The sequence below is a fragment of the Saccharomycodes ludwigii genome, chromosome VI (assembly GCF_020623625.1).
Source record: "Saccharomycodes ludwigii strain NBRC 1722 chromosome VI, whole genome shotgun sequence".
NCBI classification, from domain to species: Eukaryota; Fungi; Ascomycota; class Saccharomycetes; order Saccharomycodales; family Saccharomycodaceae; genus Saccharomycodes; species Saccharomycodes ludwigii.
In genome coordinates, this window is record NC_060205.1 from 483,831 (window position 1) to 506,523 (window position 22,693).

Here is a 22,693-nt window from a genome sequence, read left to right on the forward strand (position 1 = left end):
ATATGTTTATATATTGAATATAAATCTACAATAAATTATTCCAAATATTTTATATATTGTTTGGTTAATTGGTAATCATTGTATACTAGATCTTCACTATTAATAGTTTTCTCCGAGACATCCAAAACATCCTTGGCTAGTTCTTTATCTAATATTCTCGCAACGTATTCCAATGCGGATATAGATATTTCTTGTAGACCAGGTTTAGGAAATGCTTCAACTTCTAGTTCTATAATTAACCCTTTTAAATCATTAGAGGAACTTGTAGCATTAATCATACTTAAAGTGATCAGTTGATAACCGCTTTTGGTCTCAATAGTAACGGTACTATTAGTATTGTTGCTACTAACAAATAATTTATTTGGCAACTTAATTTGGTATTTTACACCCAATGATCCCTTAAATAATTGTCTTTGTGTCCACGTCTTGCCACTATTTAATATCTTATGAATATAGTCATCGTTCCCAACACTGCTATTACTACTGCTTTTATTATTATTATTAAAAAGACATCCATTTTGAAACAATCCATGAAGTTCACCCATTTTTGTTGTATCACAAAAGCCTTTGCTAATATTGTGTTGCAGTTTAATTGAAGCATCGTTTCCTATATGTACTATACTTTGACTTTTATCAAAAGTTAAAACATACATTAGGTTCTTATTTGCACTATTAGAAGTGGTAGTGGTCGTCGTAGTAGAAACAGGGCTATCATTAGAAATAGTGGATGGAATAGTGTTTCTAAAAGTTTTCAATTCAAATTCCCAAGTATCATTGGTTCCACTAGAACTTTCATTATTGTTGTTGCTGAGGATACTGGCGACATCGTTATTATTACCACCACCATTATTAGTAGTAGTAGTAGTAGAGATAGTGGCGGCTGTTGTTGCGGTAGTGGTGCTATTATTTGAAGAAGTAGAATTGTAGATAGTCGGTATATTGCTTTTTGATTTTAGGATATTAAATGAATTATTGACTAATAAATCATGCAATTGAGTTATAGTGTTTATTGATATTTTCTTATCATAAAATAAAACATACTTCATCTTTTACAATGCTATAATTTTCCCTTTAACGAACAAAAGAAGATATGTATATGTGATCTATTATTATTATCTTCCTTATGTTAATAAATATTTTTCACACGAGTTACGATATGTTTGAAATTTAATTAATTGAAGTGATTGACATTGCAAGAGTGGGAAATAGATTAATAGTTTTTCTTTTATTAGTTTAAAAATAAAAAATAAAAAATAAAATAAAATACTGAAAAATAACAGGGTTTTTACCCGAATATATATATATGTGTGTGTGTGTGTATATTTACGAATGACAGAGATGAAATACTAATAATAATAATAATAATACTAATAATAATACTAATAATAATAATAATAATAATAATAATAATAATAATAATAATAATAATAATAATAATAATCTTTTTTTTAAAAAAAAAAAAAAAAAAAAAAAAATTGAGCTACTTCTGAAATAAATATATTAGCTATATATACATGTATACATTGTGTCCTTAGTTAATTATATCATCGGTCTCAATTGTAGTGCTGGTAACATTGACATCAGGGATATCAGTACTGGCTGGTTGAAATAAAGTATCTAAAAATGCTTCTACTAATCTATCTGCAATACCAGTAGTTTTAACACTACCTGCAACACCATATAAAGCGCTAGTATCCGAGTTAGCACCGTGCTTCTTATCAACGGAATCATCATTTCTACTATCAACCTCTTTCACATATTCTTCCACAGTCCTTTTCAAAATAGGACAGAGTTCAGTTTCAACAATGGGTGCACTCAATCTAGTCAAGGCAAAATGTATAGCAGCTGGATTTTGTAATGTGTTCATATGCCAATGCTCATTCTTACTTAATCTATCACTTAACTCGTAAATATCGTATTTATTTTCATCTTGGAAAGCAAATGATACAACAGAACACAATGGATCACCATTAATTTTTAATGCTGGTATTTCTTGTTGGATAAATTTTTTCAATGCCATAGCAGCACCAACTATTTCTTTACAACTTTCTAAATAACCCTTCGAACCCATATGTACCATTGTTGACCAACAACCAACCACTAGTGCACCTGGTCTACTCCCAGCTAAAGTTGGCGAGCCATACAACCCACCGCACCAATCTGTTGATATATAATATTGACAGCTTCTCAAAGTAGCATTTCTATACATCAACACGCTTGAGCCCTTGGGAGCAAACCCATACTTGTGAGTATCACAACTAATACTGGTCACACCAGGCACTCTAAAATCAAAATACCCGGGTCCAACGCTAAAACCACATTTTTCCATATACGCTACTATAAAACTACCTAAACAGCAATCAACGTGTAATGGGATACCCCCATTATTTCTCAAAGCCAATTCACTTAGGCCTTCGATATCATCAATTATACCGTGTGGGAAATTTGGTGCACTGCCGACAAGTAAACAAGTGTTTTTATTGATTAAATTTGCAACATGTTTTAAATCAACTTTATATGTAACAGGATCAATATTAGCCTCTCTAATTTTTATATTAAAATAATAACCCGCCTTGTAGAACCCAGCATGTGCTGTTTTAGGAATGATTATTTCTGGCTCTGTAATATTTTTATACTTTAATCCGTACATTTTAGCACTCAAACACGCTAACAATAAGGACTCTGTCCCACCAGAAGTAGTGGAACCAACAAATCCTTTGCTATAATCAGCGTGAAACATTTGCAAAACCATTGAAACTACTTCAGCTTCCATGTTTCTTAAACCCGGGAACACATCGGGATGCAATTGATTGCCAACACAGTACTTTTGAAAACTTATCGTTTGTATATCAATTAATTCTTTACCACCGTGATAAACTGCGCCACTAACTTTCCCATGTTCATAATCCGAATGCGGCAATAGTTTGATTGATTTATCTAGATACTCAACAATTTCACCTTGGGTTAGCCCAACAGCAGGTAATTTGTTGTAATTTGTTAGCTCTGGAGTTGTCTTAATTAAACTCTTTCTTAAGTCTTTTTTGACTTTGTTAACCTCTTGATTGATTTTTTCCGAAGCCAATTTATTTTTTAGGATGATTTTACCAAATAAATTCTTTAGTAGAAAATTTCTGATTATTGTATGTCTAATAAAATATACCAAACCATAGCCTTTAATTTCATAATATACTGGAATCAGAAACTTTTGATAGATTATATACAAAATTATACATTTTTGCAATAAGTCCCATTTACTCTGAGCTTGAAACCAATCAAAAAGTTCATTAAAAATTTGAGAAAATGGTTGGTTGCATAAAGTATTGATTGATTGTAATAATCGATTATTACTTTTTTCGTTTTCAACAAAAAGTCTTAACTTATCAATTAAATGTTGTTCCATTGTACAACTGGTATTGCTACTAACAGTAGCTGAATTATAATTCATTTAAAAGGAGAGGAGGAGGAGGAAACGGTTCCAGTAGCGTTAAAATCCCTAGATTTTAATTTTAATCTTTTTTTTTTTTTTCTTTTTTTTTTAATTCTTCTTTCTTCTTGTTCTTAAAATAAAAAAATGGGTTATAATATTATTAGGTTCTATATTTAAATAAAATGTTTATTGATTGAGTAATGGTAAAGTTATTTTTAATTACTTTTATTTTGATTGTTGATGAAAATCACGTTATTTCCCCCTTTTTTTTTTTTATTATTATTATTGTTATTATTATTCGAGAGAGAGAAAAAAAAAAAAAAAAAAAAAACCCTCAAATTTATTCAGATGTTTGAATCAATCGACATTCTAACAAAAAATTAATTGAACAATCCGATGTCCGTGGCATAAATTGTGCGGACTATTTGCCGCTTAGATAACTGTTAAAGGAATAGCTGTTGTTTATTTCAAGAAAATTGTCTTTAGCCGCTGACACTATTTATTACAATCGCCAATTTTATGTATTTTAACTTATTTATTGTAAACAAAATCATTGTCTTTTTGCTAATTATCAACAAACAAACAAACAAACAAAAAAAGACTAATGACAAACCTTGTAACCCCAATAAACATAGAGGTAGACCAATTACCAGTGATTATACCAATAAACCTAGTTTATAGTAACTCTGAATCTAATCATAATAGCAACCATAAAAAGCTATTTACAAGAATTTATTTCGAAATAAAAAATATACCTAATGTTCATTGCGTTTATGATCCTAGTAGTTCCAACACTAACAATATTCTATACAATCAGGGCAAAAAGAATGATAGCAACAACAGCAATATAAGTGTAAATAATCATACCCTTGACAAGATGCAGGATACCACAATCTCTACTGTTACTGATCTAAATTCTAAGCTAAACCATATTACACCTCCTGTTAATATTAATAATCTCACCAAAAAAAAAAATTCGTCTGTTAGCCTTACTGAAAACAATGCTACCCTGCATCCCGCCAATATGGGTTCTAATATTGTAACTAATGCTCTTGCCAAAGATAATGACTTTAATAACAAGGGGAACAACATAAAGAATAAGAGCGGTCAGGACAATTTTAATTATAATGCTGCAGCTAAAACCCTCGCGACCAATAGATTAGACAGTAATGAATTTGAAGATGGTATTTTTTCAAGTGATATGAATAACCTTTCTAGCGAAAATAATTTTTATTTAGATAACAGCAAAAACCATAGCGAAGGCTTAAATGATGAAAGCGACTGTACTATCGGGCCACCGCGCATTAGCAATGAAAATAACACACCTAATACCATTGCTAGCAGTATAAGAAAAGGTGATAAAGGGAATAATAATGAAAGGGAAAATGAAGAATATAGCAATGAAGATGATGAAAATGTGAGTGAAGCCAGTTTCTCTTCTACATTTTCAGGCACAACCGCCACAGCAAGTACAGCTGCTTCTAAAAATATTGCACCAGGCGACAGTAAATATAGCAACGTAAATGATCTCGTATTTAAATTTAATGACCAAATAGTCTATAAAAGATTTGGCATTAAACTAATGATGCTAAAATCAAAAAAAAATCCGAATATAACTTATCCTAAAGCTGTTACGCAAAGCAATATAGATACAAACTCCCCGGATATCACGGTGAAAAATATTTGGCTAGAGTACAAGAAACCATTCCCGCCTTTTAATCTATCCATTGAGTATTTAGAAAACAAGTACGGATCAAAATGGAGAACAGATAACGGACGTGTCCCTAAAAATAGCTTCAATACAAAAATAAGTAGAAGATTACGTATCGTCAAAGCCATTAAAACAGGTATGAAAAAATTGCATTATAATGAAGAACAAGCAATAGATATATTACAAAAATATTTAAATGAAAAGGGAAGTGGTTGCATATCATATTATTTCAACAAATTAAACCTACCCGATAATTTCAAATAAACTGCACAATTTTTACTTGAACAAGGATCCATTTTTTTTATTAGAATACACCTCACTTAACCGTGCTATGTATTTATCCAATCCTTTATTTTCCCTAGTTAGTGTTGATATTTTATTTTGTAGATATAATCTATTCTGTTTGCTCGTTTCAGATCTTAGTTTAGTTATGGGTCCTTCACACTGTTGTTTTAAAGTTTCAATGTTTTTCTCCAAAGATGTCAATTCTGCTGTTGTAGTTAAGGCAGCTGTCGACTCATTTTGGTACCGTGACCTTAAAGCTACGATCTCATTATCTTCATTTTTTATTTCATCTTTAATTTTTTCTATCTTTAAACTCAATTCATCTATCTTATCTTGTGCATGTTGTTCTTGAACACAGCTTTCAATGGCTTCCCAATATTTTTTCAACCTAAGCATATCATCTTTAACCTTTCCCACTCTATTTTGAGAAGTATTCAACTGTGGTTCAAGTTTCAACCAATTATCTTGGTACATTTTTTTTAATTTTTCATGTTTCAAAATGTCTAGTTTGTCTTGTCTTTTAGTTTCATCATCTTCTAATAATCGTACCAAGTTATGATTAGTGTAAGTATAATTATTTTCACATTGTACTAATCTAGTAGTTATTAATTTTTTAAGAGTCCTATTTAATTCATGACCACCATAATCTACGTTGTTATTTATAGTAGTTGCAGCATCCAATTTATTACTATTTGCCCCATTGGAAAAATCAACGGTAACTTCAGCATTATTGAGGTTTCCACACAGACGTACAGGAGAATCATCATGGAACGTTAGTGTTTCTAAAATATTATTAATGTCAATATTTTTTTGTTTCTCTATTTGAGTGACTTCTGGTATTTCGTTTAATATACAGAATTGTGTTATATCAAGAGTACTAGTGCTATGTGTTTCTTCGGTTGGAATGTCTCTTCCATATCTGGTATTACCATCAGTTAGTGTTGCATCCACTAAGCAACGTTTCATTATATTAGCAAATTGGAAAATATCATTTTCGTTGATATCTGAAAAGTCATTGATATCGTCGGTACAATTGTTCCTATTTAATTTCAATAGGGTTCGATGATCATAGAAATCTATTACTAATAATTTAGTAATAGTTAATGACGAATGGTTTAAAGGGGGTGTGCTTTTAGGATCAACCAATGAGTCAAAACATATAACATAATCGACATTAAATTGAGCAGTTAAGAAATTTTCCGAAACATGATTTAAATGGGTGGAAGTCAATAAAAATATACATATTTTTTTAGTAGTTGTTTTTTTTTGTTGTGCCTGTGTTTGATTTAATCTATAACTTTTTTGTACTGACTTTCTAATACGTTTTTTGCCAGTTGATGGCTTTATATTGTTATTATCGGATACTTTTCTCTTTTTATCATTTTCCTTTTCTTTCCTTTTCTTCTTCTCTTTTCTACTTTTCTTCTTCTTATTATCGTTATTATTAGCGAAAACGACAGTAGCAGTATTAGTAACATTATTTTCCTTGTAATTGCAAGTATCTTTAACATAGCCATTGTTATTAAACAATGAAGTTCCCGATAGTCTTACAATTTCATAATTTGGTTTGCCCAACAAAATAGCTTCAATTAAATCTAATTCTTTGACATTATGCGCGACCAAGGCAACGTTTTTCGTAAGTGTGGTTGGCAGTGTAATATTATGAATACCATTAATATTAGTGGGAGTATTTCCAGAGACGTCATCGTTTAAATTGTGTTCAACCAAAATATCCAATAATTTATTTAATTTACTAAACTTGTCACTGGAATATAATAACTGTTCTTTTGGCTGAGTAATTAATAAATGTCTTGGAATAAAATGTTCTACGATTAAACATGGATGGTTTAATATATTTCTGGTTTTTTTTATTAATTGGTCGTTGCTTAATTCAACATTATTTTTTGTAGTGGTGAGAGAATCAGTTCCACCATTTGTATTGTTTCTATGTTTGTTTGCTAAATAAATATAGTTTAATATCTGGATTAAATCATACTGTAATGGTGTTAACCCAACCGGTATGTACTGACAATGCATTTTTTTTTTTTTATAGTATAGGATTTTTAAGGATGATTTGTCCTATCACTTATTCGTAAAACTTTTATTTAGTTATTTTTTTAAAATATTTTAGGTGAAAATGTTATCGCTGATAGTATTAAACCTAATTTGATAATAGAAAAATAGATTAATGAGATACTAAAAACGACAATAGTTTATAGAAATGTAGTTATTTGAGGAACAGACATTAGTTTTAAACCCAATATATCTATATCTATATATATATATATGAAAAAAAAAAAAAAATTTTTTTAAGCTCTATTTTCTAAGTTTTATTTATTTATTTATTTTTTTTTATAGGTTGCATCTTTCAGCTTTTGTTTTTTAAATCTTCAATCTAAAAAAATAAAAAAATATCCATTTTTAATATTTATAAAACTAAAAACTAAAACTTACTAACCAAAACTCATAAAATAATAATCATCTGTACACACTTATATTTAATAACTAGAAATTAATAGTCTCAGCTTTTTTAGCTAATTGATCTTTAAACTTATTAAAATCAAATTTAGAATTATTGGGACCAAAGAAAATATGAGGATCCAACTTATTGATAATGTATCTATCTTTACTGCTACCAATTTTGACGAATTCAATAGCTTTATTTTTATATCCCAACTTATTAATTAAGTAACTTTGAATGTTTTCTAACCAATTTTTATCCTCTATAACATCACGTGTTCTAATATAAATATTTTGGCTTAGCACAAGGACTAGTTCCAATTCCATCGAAGGATTACTATTTTGATGGGTTACACTCACCATTGATCTCGACTCCAATATTGGAACAGTTAACGTAAAATCAATCTTAGTTATTGAAAACTTATCGCCCTTGCTATTTCTGTCAATTTTATAAACATTCGGGTTGAATTCAAGCAATAGATCATTAAAGGATAGAACACTATTATTCCAATATTTTAATTCCAAATCTCTTAAATATTCGTCAGGACTCACGTTACTGCTAACGTTTAACAAACTAGTAGTAAAACATAACATATATAATAGCATTGTAAAATCGTTGACTTCCAAGCTGTTATTATCATCCAGATGTAATCTGTTATAGAAAAAAGTTGCTAAATCAATTAGTTTAGTATTTAAAGTGTGCAGTTCCCACTGAAAATTTTGTATATCTGAATCTATTTTCTTATTATAAATATACGACGAAATTTGTTTGACTAATGAAATGATCGATACACGAGGGTTTATTTTGATGGGCAGGGTATTAGCAAATTGCATTGTAGTTGGATTTTTTATAGTGGCAACTTCATAGTAAGATTTACCCCTATAGTAGTAATGCAATTGAAACTGAGTGGATACCGTTGGCGGATAGGCATTAAAAGACTTGGTTCTAGTTTTGACATCATACTCTTCCTCATTATGATTGTTACCTATATTAATACCATATTCCACTGCTTTAGGTGTTTTAGACAAAGTATCCATGTAAAAACTCACAGTTACGTTTTTGAAGATTGGAGTATGTAACAACTGAGTGAATTTGGACTGTTTAATACAACCTTCTATTCTAACATCACTAACGAAAAGCTTTGGATTGAAATTGCTAGTTTTATTGACAGTTGCATCTGTGGTAACATTTCTGTGTGGCAAGAAACAACCGTTTATTTGAAATTTATTTGAATTAGTCACGAATATTTGTAAATCAGAAAAAACCATATACCATTGGTTCCACCATTGGTTTAAATCCATTTCAAACTGCAAACTATCAACAAAACTGTCTTGAAATGTAACCAATCTACATTTATCATTGGGCAACATTTCCCACAAACCAATGTCTTGGACACTGCAGACTATGAAATCATATCCTATAACTTGATCGAACTCTGGCGAGGAGGATAACACTTGTGCATAATATTTCATAGAATCTTTTAAAAGTTGTGGTTCTTTGACTGTTTTAAAATCTCTAATTGTGCTTTTCATCGAAGAAGAGACAATTTTACCTGGGGAAGCAGTTGCTGGTCCAAAAAGAACACTTGTAATTTTATAACATGATTTAATATCTGAGGGAGCGGATGACTGGGCACGTAGATCTAGTGCAGTTATTCCATTAGCTACTTCTAGACCAAAGCCAATGGCTCTTTTCAGTCTTTTTTTGTGTGAATTTTTCTTATTCGTTTTTGCAACTATATTTAAAACATTCTGGAAAATCATATGAACTTGAGTGGTATCATGGATCCATAGTTTATTAACAAGACTACTGTGCAAATCTTTCAAACTTTTAATAGTTAATGGTATTTCAGTATCAGTTAAATGGAGACTAACTTTGGAATCATTTCCCAATAGTACAATACAAATACTCGGCACCAACTCATTGTTTTTTTGATTGGCCAATAGTAAGTTTTCAAATTTTGTCATGAAATACTTTAACTGATCAAATTCAAATTCATCTTGCAAAACCAAATCTAAAATCAAAACCATTTTCAAGTTTTCTGAAAGTCCATGTATGGGCGGAGTACACGAATCGTACAAAGTATAGTTAGTGTTGGAATTCAAATAGTCTGAAAGGTCATTATCAAGATTTCTGGTAAGGTTGCGATTAATGTTTTGGCAAAAGGGACAGACCCAATTAGTAGAAATATTGAGGTTAGTGTTATTAAAATCAAAACTTATATTGGATTGCAATGCTTTACAGTTTTTGCAGGTTTTATTAATTATAAATTGATCTACATTAACAACCTTGATTTGGCTGTCATTATGGTTAGGGGTTTCGAATGTATATAAATTTGGTTCAAATATCATGTTAATATTTCCATTGGTATCTTTACAATTCAATAAATTTGGGTAGTATTTACTACTCTCCAGTCTAAAAGTTGGAAAAACATTATGTGATTGATAAATTGACATTATTTTGATAGGATGAGGGAAGGAGGCAAAGCTATGGTTTTTGAGTTGAAAAAGTTGTTTTGTGTTTGATGAGATGGATATTTAGAATAAGTACCAAAAAAAAAAATATATATATATATATATATTCTAAGATTTGTAAATTAGATGACAATTAGTTCTATCGGCCACATCCGATGGTTTGTAGTTGTTATCTCGATTTCAATTTCAATTTCCTTCGAGATTAATTTTGTTAATGAATGTTAAAAAAAAAAAACAAAAAATGCCAAAAAAATAGCCCTATACGGGGATCGAACCCGTAACCTTGTGATTAAGAGTCACACGCGCTACCGATTGCGCCAACAAGGCTATTTTATATTTACTTAAAAATAAGTTAGGTAGACATTGTTAATAATATTTAATAGTACCAAAGTAAGCTTTTTTTTTTTTTTTTTTTTTTGGGTTAAGGTTAGTCGGGTAAACAAGGTTATTTTTTTTTTTTTTTTTTTCATTTTTTTCATTTTAGTTTATTTTATTTTCCATTTTTTATTTTTCCTTTCCTTTCTTTTTCGTAACAATGCAATTTGCCCTCTTTCTTTTCCACTCTTCAAAATTGCCCATTAGACAGGAATAGCCAAGAGGTTAATACCAGATTTGGAGTCAATAACCGAAATAGAAATTTAAAATAGGCACATACCTTCCATTACTATGAGTATCAGCAGAAACAGTTCCTCGCGTTTTAGAACAGCCAAGTGGTTATCCAAAGCTGGGTTTGCTCCACAGGTTTTTTTATTTAGAAATTTAGAAAGCGGTCAGGTATGTTATTCTCAATTACCAACTATAAATCCAGCCTTGGTCTCTAGGTTACAATTTAAGCAACCAAACTGGCAGAACAGAGTGCCCTCTTTTAACAGACGTGATATTTGGAAAATTATGTGTGTTGTTACCATGCCCTCATATGATTTAAGTATTAAAGTGTTTCAGAACCTAAACAGATTGAGATACTTAAGAGATGTTGTACAAAAAAAAACTGCGAATGAATATAGAAAAAAGAATGAATGGGGTCAAATTTGGTATAGTGGAAATTTTAGACCTACTTATAGCCAAGAGGCCGTTGCTGATTTGAGGGAATCTATATTAAAATCTGGATTAGTGGAACAAAAAGATGCAACCAGTACTGTTCATTGGGAAGATGAATGGAGAATGGGTGATGTCAATAAATATTGGACATCTGTTTTACCACAAGTCAAACATGAAGTGATTAATAAACAAAGAAATTGTAGCAGAGAAGAAAGTGTTATTTTAAAGCAGTTGGGTGACTGGGCATTGAACAGTATGAAAAAAAGTAGTACTAATTCTAATAGCGATAACAACAAGGATGGGAATACTAGTAATTATGCTACCACTAATTCTAACTAATGACGTACAAAGACAATAACAACGACAACAATGATAATGCTGTAAATAAATAAATGAATAAACAGCATAAAAACCTGTTTTTATTATTATTTCTGTGTCATGTATATATTTTATTTGTTTATTTGTTTATTTAGTTACTTGCTATAATGTACAATTCTTTAGTTATTAAAAATATTACTACCACTGAAATTGACAATCTGATAAGAGTATTCTGCTCGTATAAGTTTTTTTTTTTTTTTTATTAATACATGTCTAATAACTTTATTATGCTTTCAGTTCATAAGAGTATAGTTGTTTTATAAAAATAAAAATAAAAATAAAAAACCTTTTTGTAATATCTGTGGACCTGTTTTCACTTTCATTTTTATCAATCAACTCTTGTTTGATATATTGTAGTTTTTATTTTTATTTTTTCTCTTTTGCATTAGCAGAAAGTAATGGAGGAAAGACTTATTAATAATATTATTCCTGTCGTATAAATAACACTGGCAGTACTATTATTATAAAAAAAAAAGATCATTCAATAATGTTAAAGTTCTTTTTATTATTATACTCTTTTATAAATTGTACATGAAAGTATTGTTTTATTTTTATTTTTATTTTTATTTTAGTTAAAGATTTCTATGTACGAGATGATGGTTAAGATGTGTACAATTTAATGCAGGGAAGAACATAATAAAGAAAGAAATATGCAGATTTACTTAAACCTCTTTTTTATTCTTTTAAGTAGTTAGAGATAATATTAGCTTTAAAGATGATAATGTTTACATTTAACAGAATTAAAGTGGAATTCCAAGCAAATTTGTAATAACAAACAGTATGATTCTAAGAATTATTTTTGAGACTGCATAGAAAAATTGTATCTGGCTGATATGACATGAATGAGTAGCAAGAAAGGGAAACTTAACTTAACTTTAAATGGTTTAAGACTGAGATGTCTCAGAGTTGTATTGATTGTTTTATTAATGAGAAAAAAAAGACATTTAATAATCACTATTTTATTTTTTTTATTTTTATAAACGAGCGCAACACCAAAAAATACCGTGGAATATAAATTTCTGCTTATTTTTAGATGTTTTTTTGTTTCAATCAAAAAAAAAAAAAAAAAAAAAAATTCAAACTTTTAATTCTCATTTTCATTTTTGTTTATTTATTTCTTTCTTTTTTTTTTCTCTTTTATGGCATTGTAAAATACCATGCACATCTTTTCTCTCTCTCTACTAAAAAACAAAAGGTGCAAAACAAAATAAAATAAAAAATTAAAATTAAAATAAAAAAAATTGTATATAAGGAGCTAAAATATCTCTGCTTTTTAAGAAACGATAAAATATATATATCATTTTATTTTCGTTTAATTTAGTCCAGTTTTACTCTTCCACTTATCGCATTTTATTTATTTAAAAGTTATTTCCGAAAATCAAATATACATCCATACCATCCAAAACTCAGAAGCTTCATAGAACAATGAACAATACGATAGTGCATCCTACTTACTCCAAGCCAGACTTGTCCTTTTTAAACAGGTCAACCCCACCATTATCAAACACTACTTTAAGACCAAGATTGTTTGAGAAATACGATGACGCCATTATTTCTTTGGTGGCACCAGTAGTTGCATACTGGGCCTACTCATTATACTTCCACATTATAGATATGAACAAACTATACGAACAGTATAGAATTCACCCAAGCGAAGAAGTTGCTAAAAGAAATAAAGTTGGTCGTTTGGAAGTTTTTCTGGAAGTTTTATGGCAACATACTATCCAAACTGTCTTCGGTTTGATTTTGTACCATTACGAAGAATTGCCAAAGACAGGTATGGAAAATTATAACATGTGGAGATTTAAGACCATGTTTGTTCCAAAGGAATTGTGCAATAGTGAGCTTATTAACAAGGTGATTTACTATGGTTATACATATTACGCCTTTTCATTTTTGAAGATTTTTGTTGGTTTCCTGCTCATTGATACTTGGCAATATTGGTTGCATAGACTAATGCACACAAGCAAAACTTTATATAAATTATTCCACTCTCGTCACCACAGATTATATGTCCCATATGCTTATGGCGCTTTGTATAACAATCCTGTAGAAGGATTTTTATTGGACACTTTAGGTACTGGTATTGCTATGATTGTTACTAAATTATCTCCAAGAGAACAAATTATTTTGTTTACCTTTGCCACTCTTAAGACTGTGGATGATCACTGTGGGTATGCTTTGCCATACGATCCATTCCAATGGTTGTTCCCTAACAATGCTGTTTACCATGATATTCATCATCAACCATGGGGTATCAAGTCCAATTTTGCTCAACCATTTTTCATTTTCTGGGATAAATTGACAAAGACTGAATATAAAGGATATGTTGAATATAGATTACAACAAAGAAGAGTTACTATTGACAAGTACAAGGAGTTCTTGGCTAAAAGAGAACAAGAAAGATTAAGTAGAATTGAAGACATGAAAAAGAAGGCTATTTAGAGGTCTGACCAGTTGGGTTGAGCGAAAAAGATTGATGCTTTTTCCTCTTAGTTAAATTTATTTATTTATTTATTTGTTTTTTTTTTTTTTTTTTTTTTTTTTCTTTTCTTTTCTTTCCACAACGTTTTATATATGATACTTAACACAAGATTAAGTATTTTCGTTTTGTTATGACTTATTATATATGTTTATTTTTTTTTAAAAAAAGGTTTTTTGATATATATATCTAAAGTTTTACAGTAAATTCCAACAAGGGCAGACCAGAAGAAAAATTCCTAAGGATAATACTATTCATTAGAATATATAGAGATTTATATATAAACGAGGAGAAAAAGGTAGTATTTATTTTTTCGTTTTTTTGTTTTTTTCTTTTTTAAAAAAAAAAAAAAAAAAAAAAAAAATATAGCTTAACGAATACTTCAATAATACTTTTAATGATACTAGTCGTAAAAAAAATAACGCTTATATATATTATCATTACCATTACCATTATTCATATTTGTTTTAACTTCATACTTGTTTCTTAAATAGTTTCATTTAAGATTTGGTTCAACTTAGTAATCTTAGAGGCAACACTGACATCAACAGTCTTGTCACCAACTTCAACAACTAAACCACCTTGGATTTCTGGCTTAACAACGTTCTTCAATTGTAAAGTCTTGCCTTCACCAACTAAACTGCTACCAGAAATAGACTTTTGTAATCTTTTCAAAATTTTACTTTCCAATGGCACAGCAGATACAACAGTGGCTTCGATAACACCATGGTATGCAGAGTGCAATTTACCGAATTCCTCGGATATCTTTGGCAATAAACTCAATCTGTTGTTTTCACCCAAAACAGTCAATAGGTTGTCAACAGCTTTGTCCTCAGCCAATGTGCTCAAGGTAGAAGAAACAACTTGTCTGTCTTCAGCATTTAAAGTTGGGTTTTCAAGGATGCCTTTTAGTTTGGAATCTTGCTTGATGGCAGAAGTCAAAGACTTCAAAGAGCTAAAGGCACTGTCGATGTTGGTGGTTTTATAAGCAGCACTGTATAAAGCAGTAGCATAGGTACCTTCCAAACCAAATAATTGAACAGGTGGTTTAATAACACCTTCCCTGGAGGCAGTGGTGGCTAATCTGCGAATAAAGGTTCTGGTAAACATTTTGTTTTAAAGATTGTCGATATGTAGATAGATATGGAAACGTGTATCTTTCTAGCGAATACGGTTTTCCAAACGATAGATATGATTATGATCAGGTCAAATAGAAAGCAAAGGAAGTAGGGAAAAAGGAAAATAGAAAGCAGAGGAAAAAACGAGACAAAACTACAGCTAATTCAGCTGAATGAATGGAATACAAAAAAAAAAAATTAAATATAAGAATAGAATGGAAATAAAGGTAAAAAGGATAATTTTATTTATTTTCGCTCATTTTCTGAAAAATAAACGAAGAGTCGAAGCAGTAAGAAAGAAAAGCAGAGAAAAAACAAAAAAAAGCAGAAAAAACAAATTACAGTAACATCCGCGCGCACAGCTCATGAAATATCTAGCTGGCAAATATTATTGGGTGTGCATCACATGACTATCAAACATCAACTGCATCGTACACAGTGAGAAAACCAGCTTGTCCGGACATAAAAGACCGAGGTAATTCGATGCTGGATGTATGGGTGTTTTGTTTTGGAGTAAAACACGTAAAATAAATAAATAAATATGTAATGTTACCCGGTTAGAGTTCTAAACCAATAACTGCTAGTCGTTTCTTTTTTTTCTTTTTTTTTTTTTTTTTTCTTTTTTTTTTTTTGCTTTTCTTTTTTTTTGCTTTTCTGTTTTTTTTTTTTCCCTTTTCATACATTTCCTATCTATATAAATTACCACCGGCAAATAATAAATAATCTTTTAATTCGAACCATATCAACAAAAGTCGAAAGTAGATATACCACAAACATGGCTAAGAAGAAGTCACTTGCAGAACAAATTGCCGACGTAGCTAACAAACCAAAAGTTCCTGATTTTGATATCGAAGATATTGATTTTAAAAATACTGCTCATCAAGATAATGATGTCAGTCACGATGAGGAAGATCAAAATGATGAAGAATTAGCCAAAGAGCACTACCTTGGTATGGGTGAGTCTAAATTGAGGAGAAAATTAAATCCTTTAGGAGGTTTAGAAACAAAGGATAGTAAATATATCGGTACTAAAGGATCAAGAAAAGAGTTATTTGAAGAAGAAGAAGAAGAGGATGAAGATGAAGAAGAAGATGATGAAGAAGAAGAGGATGAAGAAGAAGAGGATGAAGAAGAAGAAGAAGATGATGATGATGAAGAAGAAGAGGATGAAGAAGAAGAGGATGAAGAAGAAGAAAAGGATGAAGAAGAAGAAAAGGATGAAGAAGAAGAAGAAGAAGAAGATGATGATGATGAAGAAGAAGAATTGAAAAGAGAAAGGTTAGCTAAATTATTCAAGCAAGAAACAAAACAAGCGATCAACAATTTATCTCAATCAACTCGAAAAGATGCATTAAAAGGTGCCTCCATTGTTTACCAGAATCAATATTTTGATAAAATTCTAGATTGTCGAATGAAGTTACAAAAATCTATTAGCTCAAGCAACAAATTACCTCTAACTAAACAAAGCTGGGAAACTTATTCAAAAGAAACTCCAAAAACTAATACATTGTTAAATGAGACAATGGATCTTTTACATAATTGCCTGACTCAAATAATTAATATCAGAACTAATTCGCATATACACGATAAGATAAACCCAAACAAAAAAGAAAACTCAGACTTAAATAATACCAAACGTTCGTTTACTCAACTACTTCAAGAAAGTGCGGATTTAGACAATGAGTTAACTAAATATAGAAAAGTTGTATTAAATAAATGGTCAAACAAGATTCAACAGACTCAAGGTCATTTATCTGGTACTAATTCTAATTTAAAAATTATTAACCAAAGCACCGATGTTCAAGTAGAAACCCAATTGGCTGATAGGGAAAGATTATTAAAACGTACTTATTTGAATAGAAGAGGTGTAATCCCATTAGGTTATCAAGAAGACCTAAAGAATAATCGTTTGAATAGAATGGAAACCAATATTAACACTGATAACATTTATGAAGATGACGACAATCCTGATATTCCCAAGAATTATAACCCAAGACTTAAAAATAGTTCCAATGCCGGACTAGACATCGGTGAAAATCCTTACATCTTTGATGACGAAGACTTTTATCGTGTTTTATTAAATGATCTAATTGATAAGAAAATCACCAATACTAATGATAGTGCATTAACCTCCACTGGAACCTATTCTGGTAACAACCTGGTTGTTGTGCCTAAAAGCAAGAATAAAAATATAGATACCAAAGCCTCCAAAGGCCGTAAATTAAACTATTCAATCCAAGAACCAATCGCCCATTATGATGCTCCATTATCCAGTACTGTTAAATGGAACGATGAACAAATTGATGAGTTTTTTGCTGGTTTATTAGGCCAGCGTATTAATTTTAACGAAAATAGTGATAGTGAAGAAGAAGATGCCGAAAGCAAAATGGAACAAGAACAAGAAGTAAAAGATAAAATGGCTATCAAAAACGACGATATCCAAATTTTTGGTTAATTAACCTATGAAAATGTAAACGTATTAAATAATTAAATAAATTATATATATATATATATATACATATATATAGAGGCTGCATATGTATATTATTAAGTATTTTATTTCCCTTCCTTTCCTTTCCCTTTTCTCATTTATTCAATATAGTTAGTTTTTTTTTTAGTGCTAATTGTTGTACTAAAAAGAAAGTAATGATGTGTATATCGGTTATATTTCCACATCTTCAACCTCCATTCTTTTAATAAAGGCACCAAAAACTGATTTCCAATTAGTTTTAATAACATAGTAAATTTGAGTGCTACCCAAAAACAACACACTACAAGTGCAACCCAACCACAAGCCACTTAAATATAAATTCATTTTGTATGCGAATATATAGCTCAACGGCAACCCAATAGCATAGTAGCCGACAATATTTAATTTACTACAAATGCTTTGCCTACCCTGTCCTCTCATTATACTAGAACTAAAAATATTAAAACTGTACGGTATTTGGTTTACAGCAATTACAGGTAGCGTATGAGAACTTAATTTAATTACCGTCTCATCTTTGGTAAACAATCTGGCTAATTTTTCAGTTGAAACAAATAACAAAACAAAGGTCACAAAGCCTAGACCAAATGCAAGTATATATGTGGCTTTAATGGTGGTTTTAGCATTATATTCGGCCAACTTAGGTTCTACTACGCTTTCTTCTGCTATACTTTGATCAACGGGGTAATCACTATTTTTACAATGGATATGGTAGTATGAACCAATATAATGCGCTATTCTTGTACTTATAACACATCCAAATGCAAATGGGATTTGATAAATCAAAGTACCAATGGTTGCGATGATAGTTTGTGCTGCAATAGCTTCAACTCCAAAATAAGTGGACATTATAGTCAATAATTCAAAAGATAGATATTCACTTTCAATCATAACTAAACCGGGGAAAGATAAGTTCCACATAGGCAACCAATGCTGGAAAATAGGATGTCTTTTTTTTTTGTTGTTTGTACAGTTTCTGTCCACAGTAAATAATAGGGACTGCGAAGGTGTTCCAAAAATATCATTGCTCTCGTTGTCAACTCTGAGACTTTCTTCTTCTTCTTTTTCTTCTTCTTTATATTTTAAGATTGATGGCCAACATTTTAAAGTATCTGGCTTAACGTAGATACAATATAGCGTTAATGATAAAAACATCAGCCAGTCAGAAATGACAATGGCACATGGCGCACCGATAAAACCAAACTTTTTGGTAAAAATGTATATCAATAAAATATTAATTGGGAAGATAAAAGATAAGGAAAAAGTCGTGATTTTATAGTATCCTTGACTTTGTGCAAACCTTTTTCCGGTTTCAAACATAATAATCGCTGGCAAACCAAAACTTAAAAGTCTTAGATAAGTTTGAACGTTTACCAATAGTCCATCGGCTTCAGGGATAACGAACTTCAACCAGGATGCACTGAACCACCAAGAAATGACAATTGGTGTTAAAATACACATGATCATCAGGGTACATCTTTGGGTGTACAAACCAACCTTTTTATATTTGCTTGCACCATACGCTTGCGGACAAAAGGTATCGAGAGAAGTAGCCATTCCCTCAATAGCAGCAAGCCCAGTGATATTATAGGTCATGACGGCTAACGAGGCACTTGATAGATATTCTGCACTGGATCCAGTTTCGGGATCAATACATAGGTTACCAATAACGAATAAACATGATACTGTTAGAGAGTATTGCATCAAAAATGTGAGTACAATCGGGACAGCATTAAGTATTACGAATTTGATTTCTTTGCGAATGCTAGTTTTCTTTAAATATCTGGATAATGACTTATTAGAAGAAACAACAGTCAATGTCCTAGATTCGACGTCCTGCTGGATGTTTTCATTATTAATTGAACCATAGGTTGGCACTAGTGAGGAACTCATTTATTCTTTTAATTTCGAATACTATACTTTTGTAGATAGACTGAATGTTCAGTGAAATATTTAGTAGTAATAGAAGATCAAAAAGGGAAAAACAAGAAAAAAAGGATAAAGGAAAAGTGTAATATATCAGGGACTTTATGCATACCGTCTTTATATATTTATATATGTCTGAACAGTTGATATCTAAATCTGTTTTTTTTATTTTTTTTATTTTATTTTTTATCTTTCGTAAATTCAGGTTTATTTAATCTATTCGTTTGTACTTAGAAAACATGCACAATTCTTAACGCCGCCGGATATTTGCAAAATATAAGAATTACAAGGCTTTCGAGATTCAGTTGATTTCCAAAATCGCTCGTTTTTATTTTATTTTTTTCTTTACGGAAAAAATAAAAAAAAAATAAATCAAATCAACTGCACGTGTGACTAACATTGTATATTTAAAGCTGTAAAAAATTGTTGTTAGCCTTTCGACAACGACAACGACAACGACAAACAAATAATTACCCCCCCCCCCCCCCCCCATTAAGGAACTTCCTCATTTTCCATCTCTTCAGCTTCCAATCTTTGAATAAATGCATCCAATACTCTTTCCCAATTAGTTTTTATCACATAGATCGTTTCAGTAATACCCAAAAATAAAATCCCGCACGAACAACCTAACCATAAACCGTTTAATTCCAAGCCCATCTTGAAAGCAAAAAAATAACTTAATGGCAACCCTATAATATAATAAGCAATAACATTTAAAATACCCCCAACATTTTACCTACCTTGTCCCCTTAGAATACTAGCACTAAATACATTGAAAGTGTCTGGAAGTTGGTTGGCTGCCACAATAGGTAAGGATTGTGCGCTTAATTTTATAACCGATTCATCCTTGGTAAACAAACCCGCAAAAAACTCTGCAAAGACGTACAAACATAGAAAATTACAGAACCCTAGAAGCAAGCCAACAAGATAAGACGCGTAAATGCAAGTTTTTGAATTCAGCTCAGCCAATCTTGATTCAATGACATTGTTGGAATTTGAAACTGCTTGTTCATCATTTAAATTGTTTTTATAGTAATGATAATGAGACCCAATGTACTGTGCTACTCGAGTACTTAAAACACACCCAACTGCAAATGGAATTTGGAAGATTAAAGTGCCGAGGGTTGCAATGATAGTTTGTGCTGCAATGGCTTCAACTCCAAAATATGAAGACATTATAGTCAAGACTTCAAAAGATAAATATTCACTTTCAATCATAACTAAACCGGGGAAAGATAAGTTCCACATGGGCAACCAATGCTGGAAAATAGGATGCTTTTGGAAATTAACATTAGAATCATTAGCTTCATTAAGTATAACATTGTCTTCTTCTTCATTAGAAACAGTGCGACCGAATAAAGTAGACGGCGACAACACAGTAGACATCATTGATGTGACGGGAGAAAACCAGGTTTGAGCATCATTGTTGTTGCCAAGTCTTTCGTATCTCATGCCCCAGATAGATGGCCAGCACTTTAAGGTGATTGGTTGAATATATATACAATATAAAGCCAAAGATAAAAACATTAGCCACTGAGAGACAGCAATAGCATATGGTGCGCCGATAAAACCAAACTTTTTGGTGAAAATGAAAATCAGTATTAAGTTAATTGGAAAGGCAAAAAATAATGCAAAGGTAGTAATATTGTAATATCCCTGACTCTGTGCAAATCTTTTTCCGGTTTCAAACATGGTAACACCAGGTAAGCCAATGATAAGTACTCTCAAAAACCTCTGGGTATTATACAATAAGTCAACTTCTGGAATAACCAGCTTCAACCAGGATGCACTAAACCACCAAGAAATGACAATTGGTGTTAAAATACACATGATCATCAGGGTACATCTTTGAACGTACAAACCAACTTTTTTATATTTGCCCGCACCATATGCTTGGGAACAAAAGGTATCTAAGGAGGTGGCCATACCTTCAATAACAGCAGCACCTGTGATATTATAGGTCATTACGGCTAACGAGGCACTGGATAGATATTCTGCACTGGATCCAGTTTCGGGATCAATACATAAGTTACCAACAATAAATAGACATGATACAGTTAGAGAATATTGCATGAAAAACGTCAATGTAATAGGAATGGAATTCCAAACAATAAACTTCAATTCTTCAAGTAAAGTGGTTCGTTTAGATGAAAAATCAATTCTTAACTTCTTAATTGTGGAGTGTGTTGATGCAAAGGAAGATCTTGCCGCTCTAATATCAGTTGAGTTGAAAACTTGATCTATTGATCCATAATTAGAAGTATTATTAGAAGGAGAATTATTTGATGACGGCAACAGTAGTGATGCATAAGAAGCCCTTGTCTTCTGAGTTGATGATTTGGAAGAAGGCAATGCCTTCTTACTTGGTACTGTAGAAGAAACATTAGACATTTTTTTTGTCGTTTTTCTTTGTGAACTTGTATTTGTGAGATTTTCGAGTTTTTACTTTTAATTCTGAACTAAAAAAAATGGATATCTTTTAAAGATGAATATTGTAATATGTATGTATATATATATATATATATAAATTAAAAGTTAATAAATGTGTATGTTATGAAGTCGCTTATTGATATATGCTGCTTCTTGTTATTGTTTACTGACCGTATCAATTACTCTAACTAATTATTTTTTTTTTTTTTGTTTAATTTTTCTTTTTTGTCGGTAGAAAGATCTCTTATTGAAGAATATTCATAATTTTAAGCTATAGTTCAGTTATCATATGTATTTTTTCCTTATTTATTCCTTATCATTGAAAAGATAAGAATTTTTCGATTGTTTTTAAAAAATTATAAAAGAAAAAAGAAAAAAGAAAAAACAAATCGATGAAATGCGCTTAAATTATATGGATGAATTTCTTTTTCTTTTGAGTTCGGGTAAATTGTTTAAATGTCACACTTTAAATTAT

General features: G+C 30.7%; 11 protein-coding genes and 1 non-coding gene across 12 annotated transcripts; 4 read left to right on the forward strand and 8 right to left on the reverse strand.

Moving 5' to 3' along the window:
- Nucleotides 1-35: 35 nt before the first annotated feature.
- SCDLUD_004611 (uncharacterized protein) lies at nucleotides 36-1,046 on the reverse strand (the record flags this gene model as incomplete). Its single annotated transcript, XM_046076773.1, has 1 exon — nucleotides 36-1,046. The coding sequence occupies one exon, from the start codon at nucleotides 1,044-1,046 to the stop codon at nucleotides 36-38; it is 1,011 nt and encodes a 336-aa protein (XP_045933115.1).
- A 485-nt stretch (nucleotides 1,047-1,531) lies between these two features.
- Nucleotides 1,532-3,445, reverse strand: DPL1 (sphinganine-1-phosphate aldolase DPL1; the record flags this gene model as incomplete). Its single annotated transcript, XM_046079409.1, has 1 exon — nucleotides 1,532-3,445. The coding sequence occupies one exon, from the start codon at nucleotides 3,443-3,445 to the stop codon at nucleotides 1,532-1,534; it is 1,914 nt and encodes a 637-aa protein (XP_045933116.1).
- A 586-nt stretch (nucleotides 3,446-4,031) lies between these two features.
- Nucleotides 4,032-5,402, forward strand: SCDLUD_004613 (transcription activator GCR1-like domain-containing protein; the record flags this gene model as incomplete). The annotated part of the gene is made up of 1 exon (XM_046079408.1): nucleotides 4,032-5,402. The coding sequence occupies one exon, from the start codon at nucleotides 4,032-4,034 to the stop codon at nucleotides 5,400-5,402; it is 1,371 nt and encodes a 456-aa protein (XP_045933117.1).
- Nucleotides 5,403-5,414: 12 nt separating this feature from the next.
- Nucleotides 5,415-7,460, reverse strand: HDA2 (Hda2p; the record flags this gene model as incomplete). The annotated part of the gene is made up of 1 exon (XM_046079407.1): nucleotides 5,415-7,460. The coding sequence occupies one exon, from the start codon at nucleotides 7,458-7,460 to the stop codon at nucleotides 5,415-5,417; it is 2,046 nt and encodes a 681-aa protein (XP_045933118.1).
- A 468-nt stretch (nucleotides 7,461-7,928) lies between these two features.
- Nucleotides 7,929-10,340, reverse strand: SCDLUD_004615 (uncharacterized protein; the record flags this gene model as incomplete). Its single annotated transcript, XM_046079406.1, has 1 exon — nucleotides 7,929-10,340. The coding sequence occupies one exon, from the start codon at nucleotides 10,338-10,340 to the stop codon at nucleotides 7,929-7,931; it is 2,412 nt and encodes an 803-aa protein (XP_045933119.1).
- Nucleotides 10,341-10,612: 272 nt separating this feature from the next.
- On the reverse strand, nucleotides 10,613-10,685 carry SCDLUD_004616. Its single transcript has one exon. It is a non-coding gene; the product is annotated as a tRNA-Lys (tRNA).
- Nucleotides 10,686-11,024: 339 nt separating this feature from the next.
- On the forward strand, nucleotides 11,025-11,735 carry MHR1 (mitochondrial 54S ribosomal protein mL67; the record flags this gene model as incomplete). The annotated part of the gene is made up of 1 exon (XM_046079405.1): nucleotides 11,025-11,735. One exon carries the CDS (start codon nucleotides 11,025-11,027, stop codon nucleotides 11,733-11,735), a length of 711 nt encoding a protein of 236 aa, XP_045933120.1.
- A 1,464-nt stretch (nucleotides 11,736-13,199) lies between these two features.
- SUR2 (sphingosine hydroxylase) lies at nucleotides 13,200-14,219 on the forward strand (the record flags this gene model as incomplete). The annotated part of the gene is made up of 1 exon (XM_046079404.1): nucleotides 13,200-14,219. One exon carries the CDS (start codon nucleotides 13,200-13,202, stop codon nucleotides 14,217-14,219), a length of 1,020 nt encoding a protein of 339 aa, XP_045933121.1.
- A 523-nt stretch (nucleotides 14,220-14,742) lies between these two features.
- ATP5 (F1F0 ATP synthase subunit 5) lies at nucleotides 14,743-15,366 on the reverse strand (the record flags this gene model as incomplete). The annotated part of the gene is made up of 1 exon (XM_046079403.1): nucleotides 14,743-15,366. The coding sequence occupies one exon, from the start codon at nucleotides 15,364-15,366 to the stop codon at nucleotides 14,743-14,745; it is 624 nt and encodes a 207-aa protein (XP_045933122.1).
- A 783-nt stretch (nucleotides 15,367-16,149) lies between these two features.
- On the forward strand, nucleotides 16,150-17,829 carry BFR2 (rRNA-processing protein BFR2; the record flags this gene model as incomplete). Its single annotated transcript, XM_046079402.1, has 1 exon — nucleotides 16,150-17,829. One exon carries the CDS (start codon nucleotides 16,150-16,152, stop codon nucleotides 17,827-17,829), a length of 1,680 nt encoding a protein of 559 aa, XP_045933123.1.
- A 207-nt stretch (nucleotides 17,830-18,036) lies between these two features.
- SCDLUD_004621 (MATE family efflux transporter) lies at nucleotides 18,037-19,755 on the reverse strand (the record flags this gene model as incomplete). Its single annotated transcript, XM_046079401.1, has 1 exon — nucleotides 18,037-19,755. One exon carries the CDS (start codon nucleotides 19,753-19,755, stop codon nucleotides 18,037-18,039), a length of 1,719 nt encoding a protein of 572 aa, XP_045933124.1.
- Nucleotides 19,756-20,520: 765 nt separating this feature from the next.
- Nucleotides 20,521-22,179, reverse strand: SCDLUD_004622 (uncharacterized protein; the record flags this gene model as incomplete). The annotated part of the gene is made up of 1 exon (XM_046079400.1): nucleotides 20,521-22,179. The coding sequence occupies one exon, from the start codon at nucleotides 22,177-22,179 to the stop codon at nucleotides 20,521-20,523; it is 1,659 nt and encodes a 552-aa protein (XP_045933125.1).
- Between the last annotated feature and the right edge of the window lie 514 nt (nucleotides 22,180-22,693).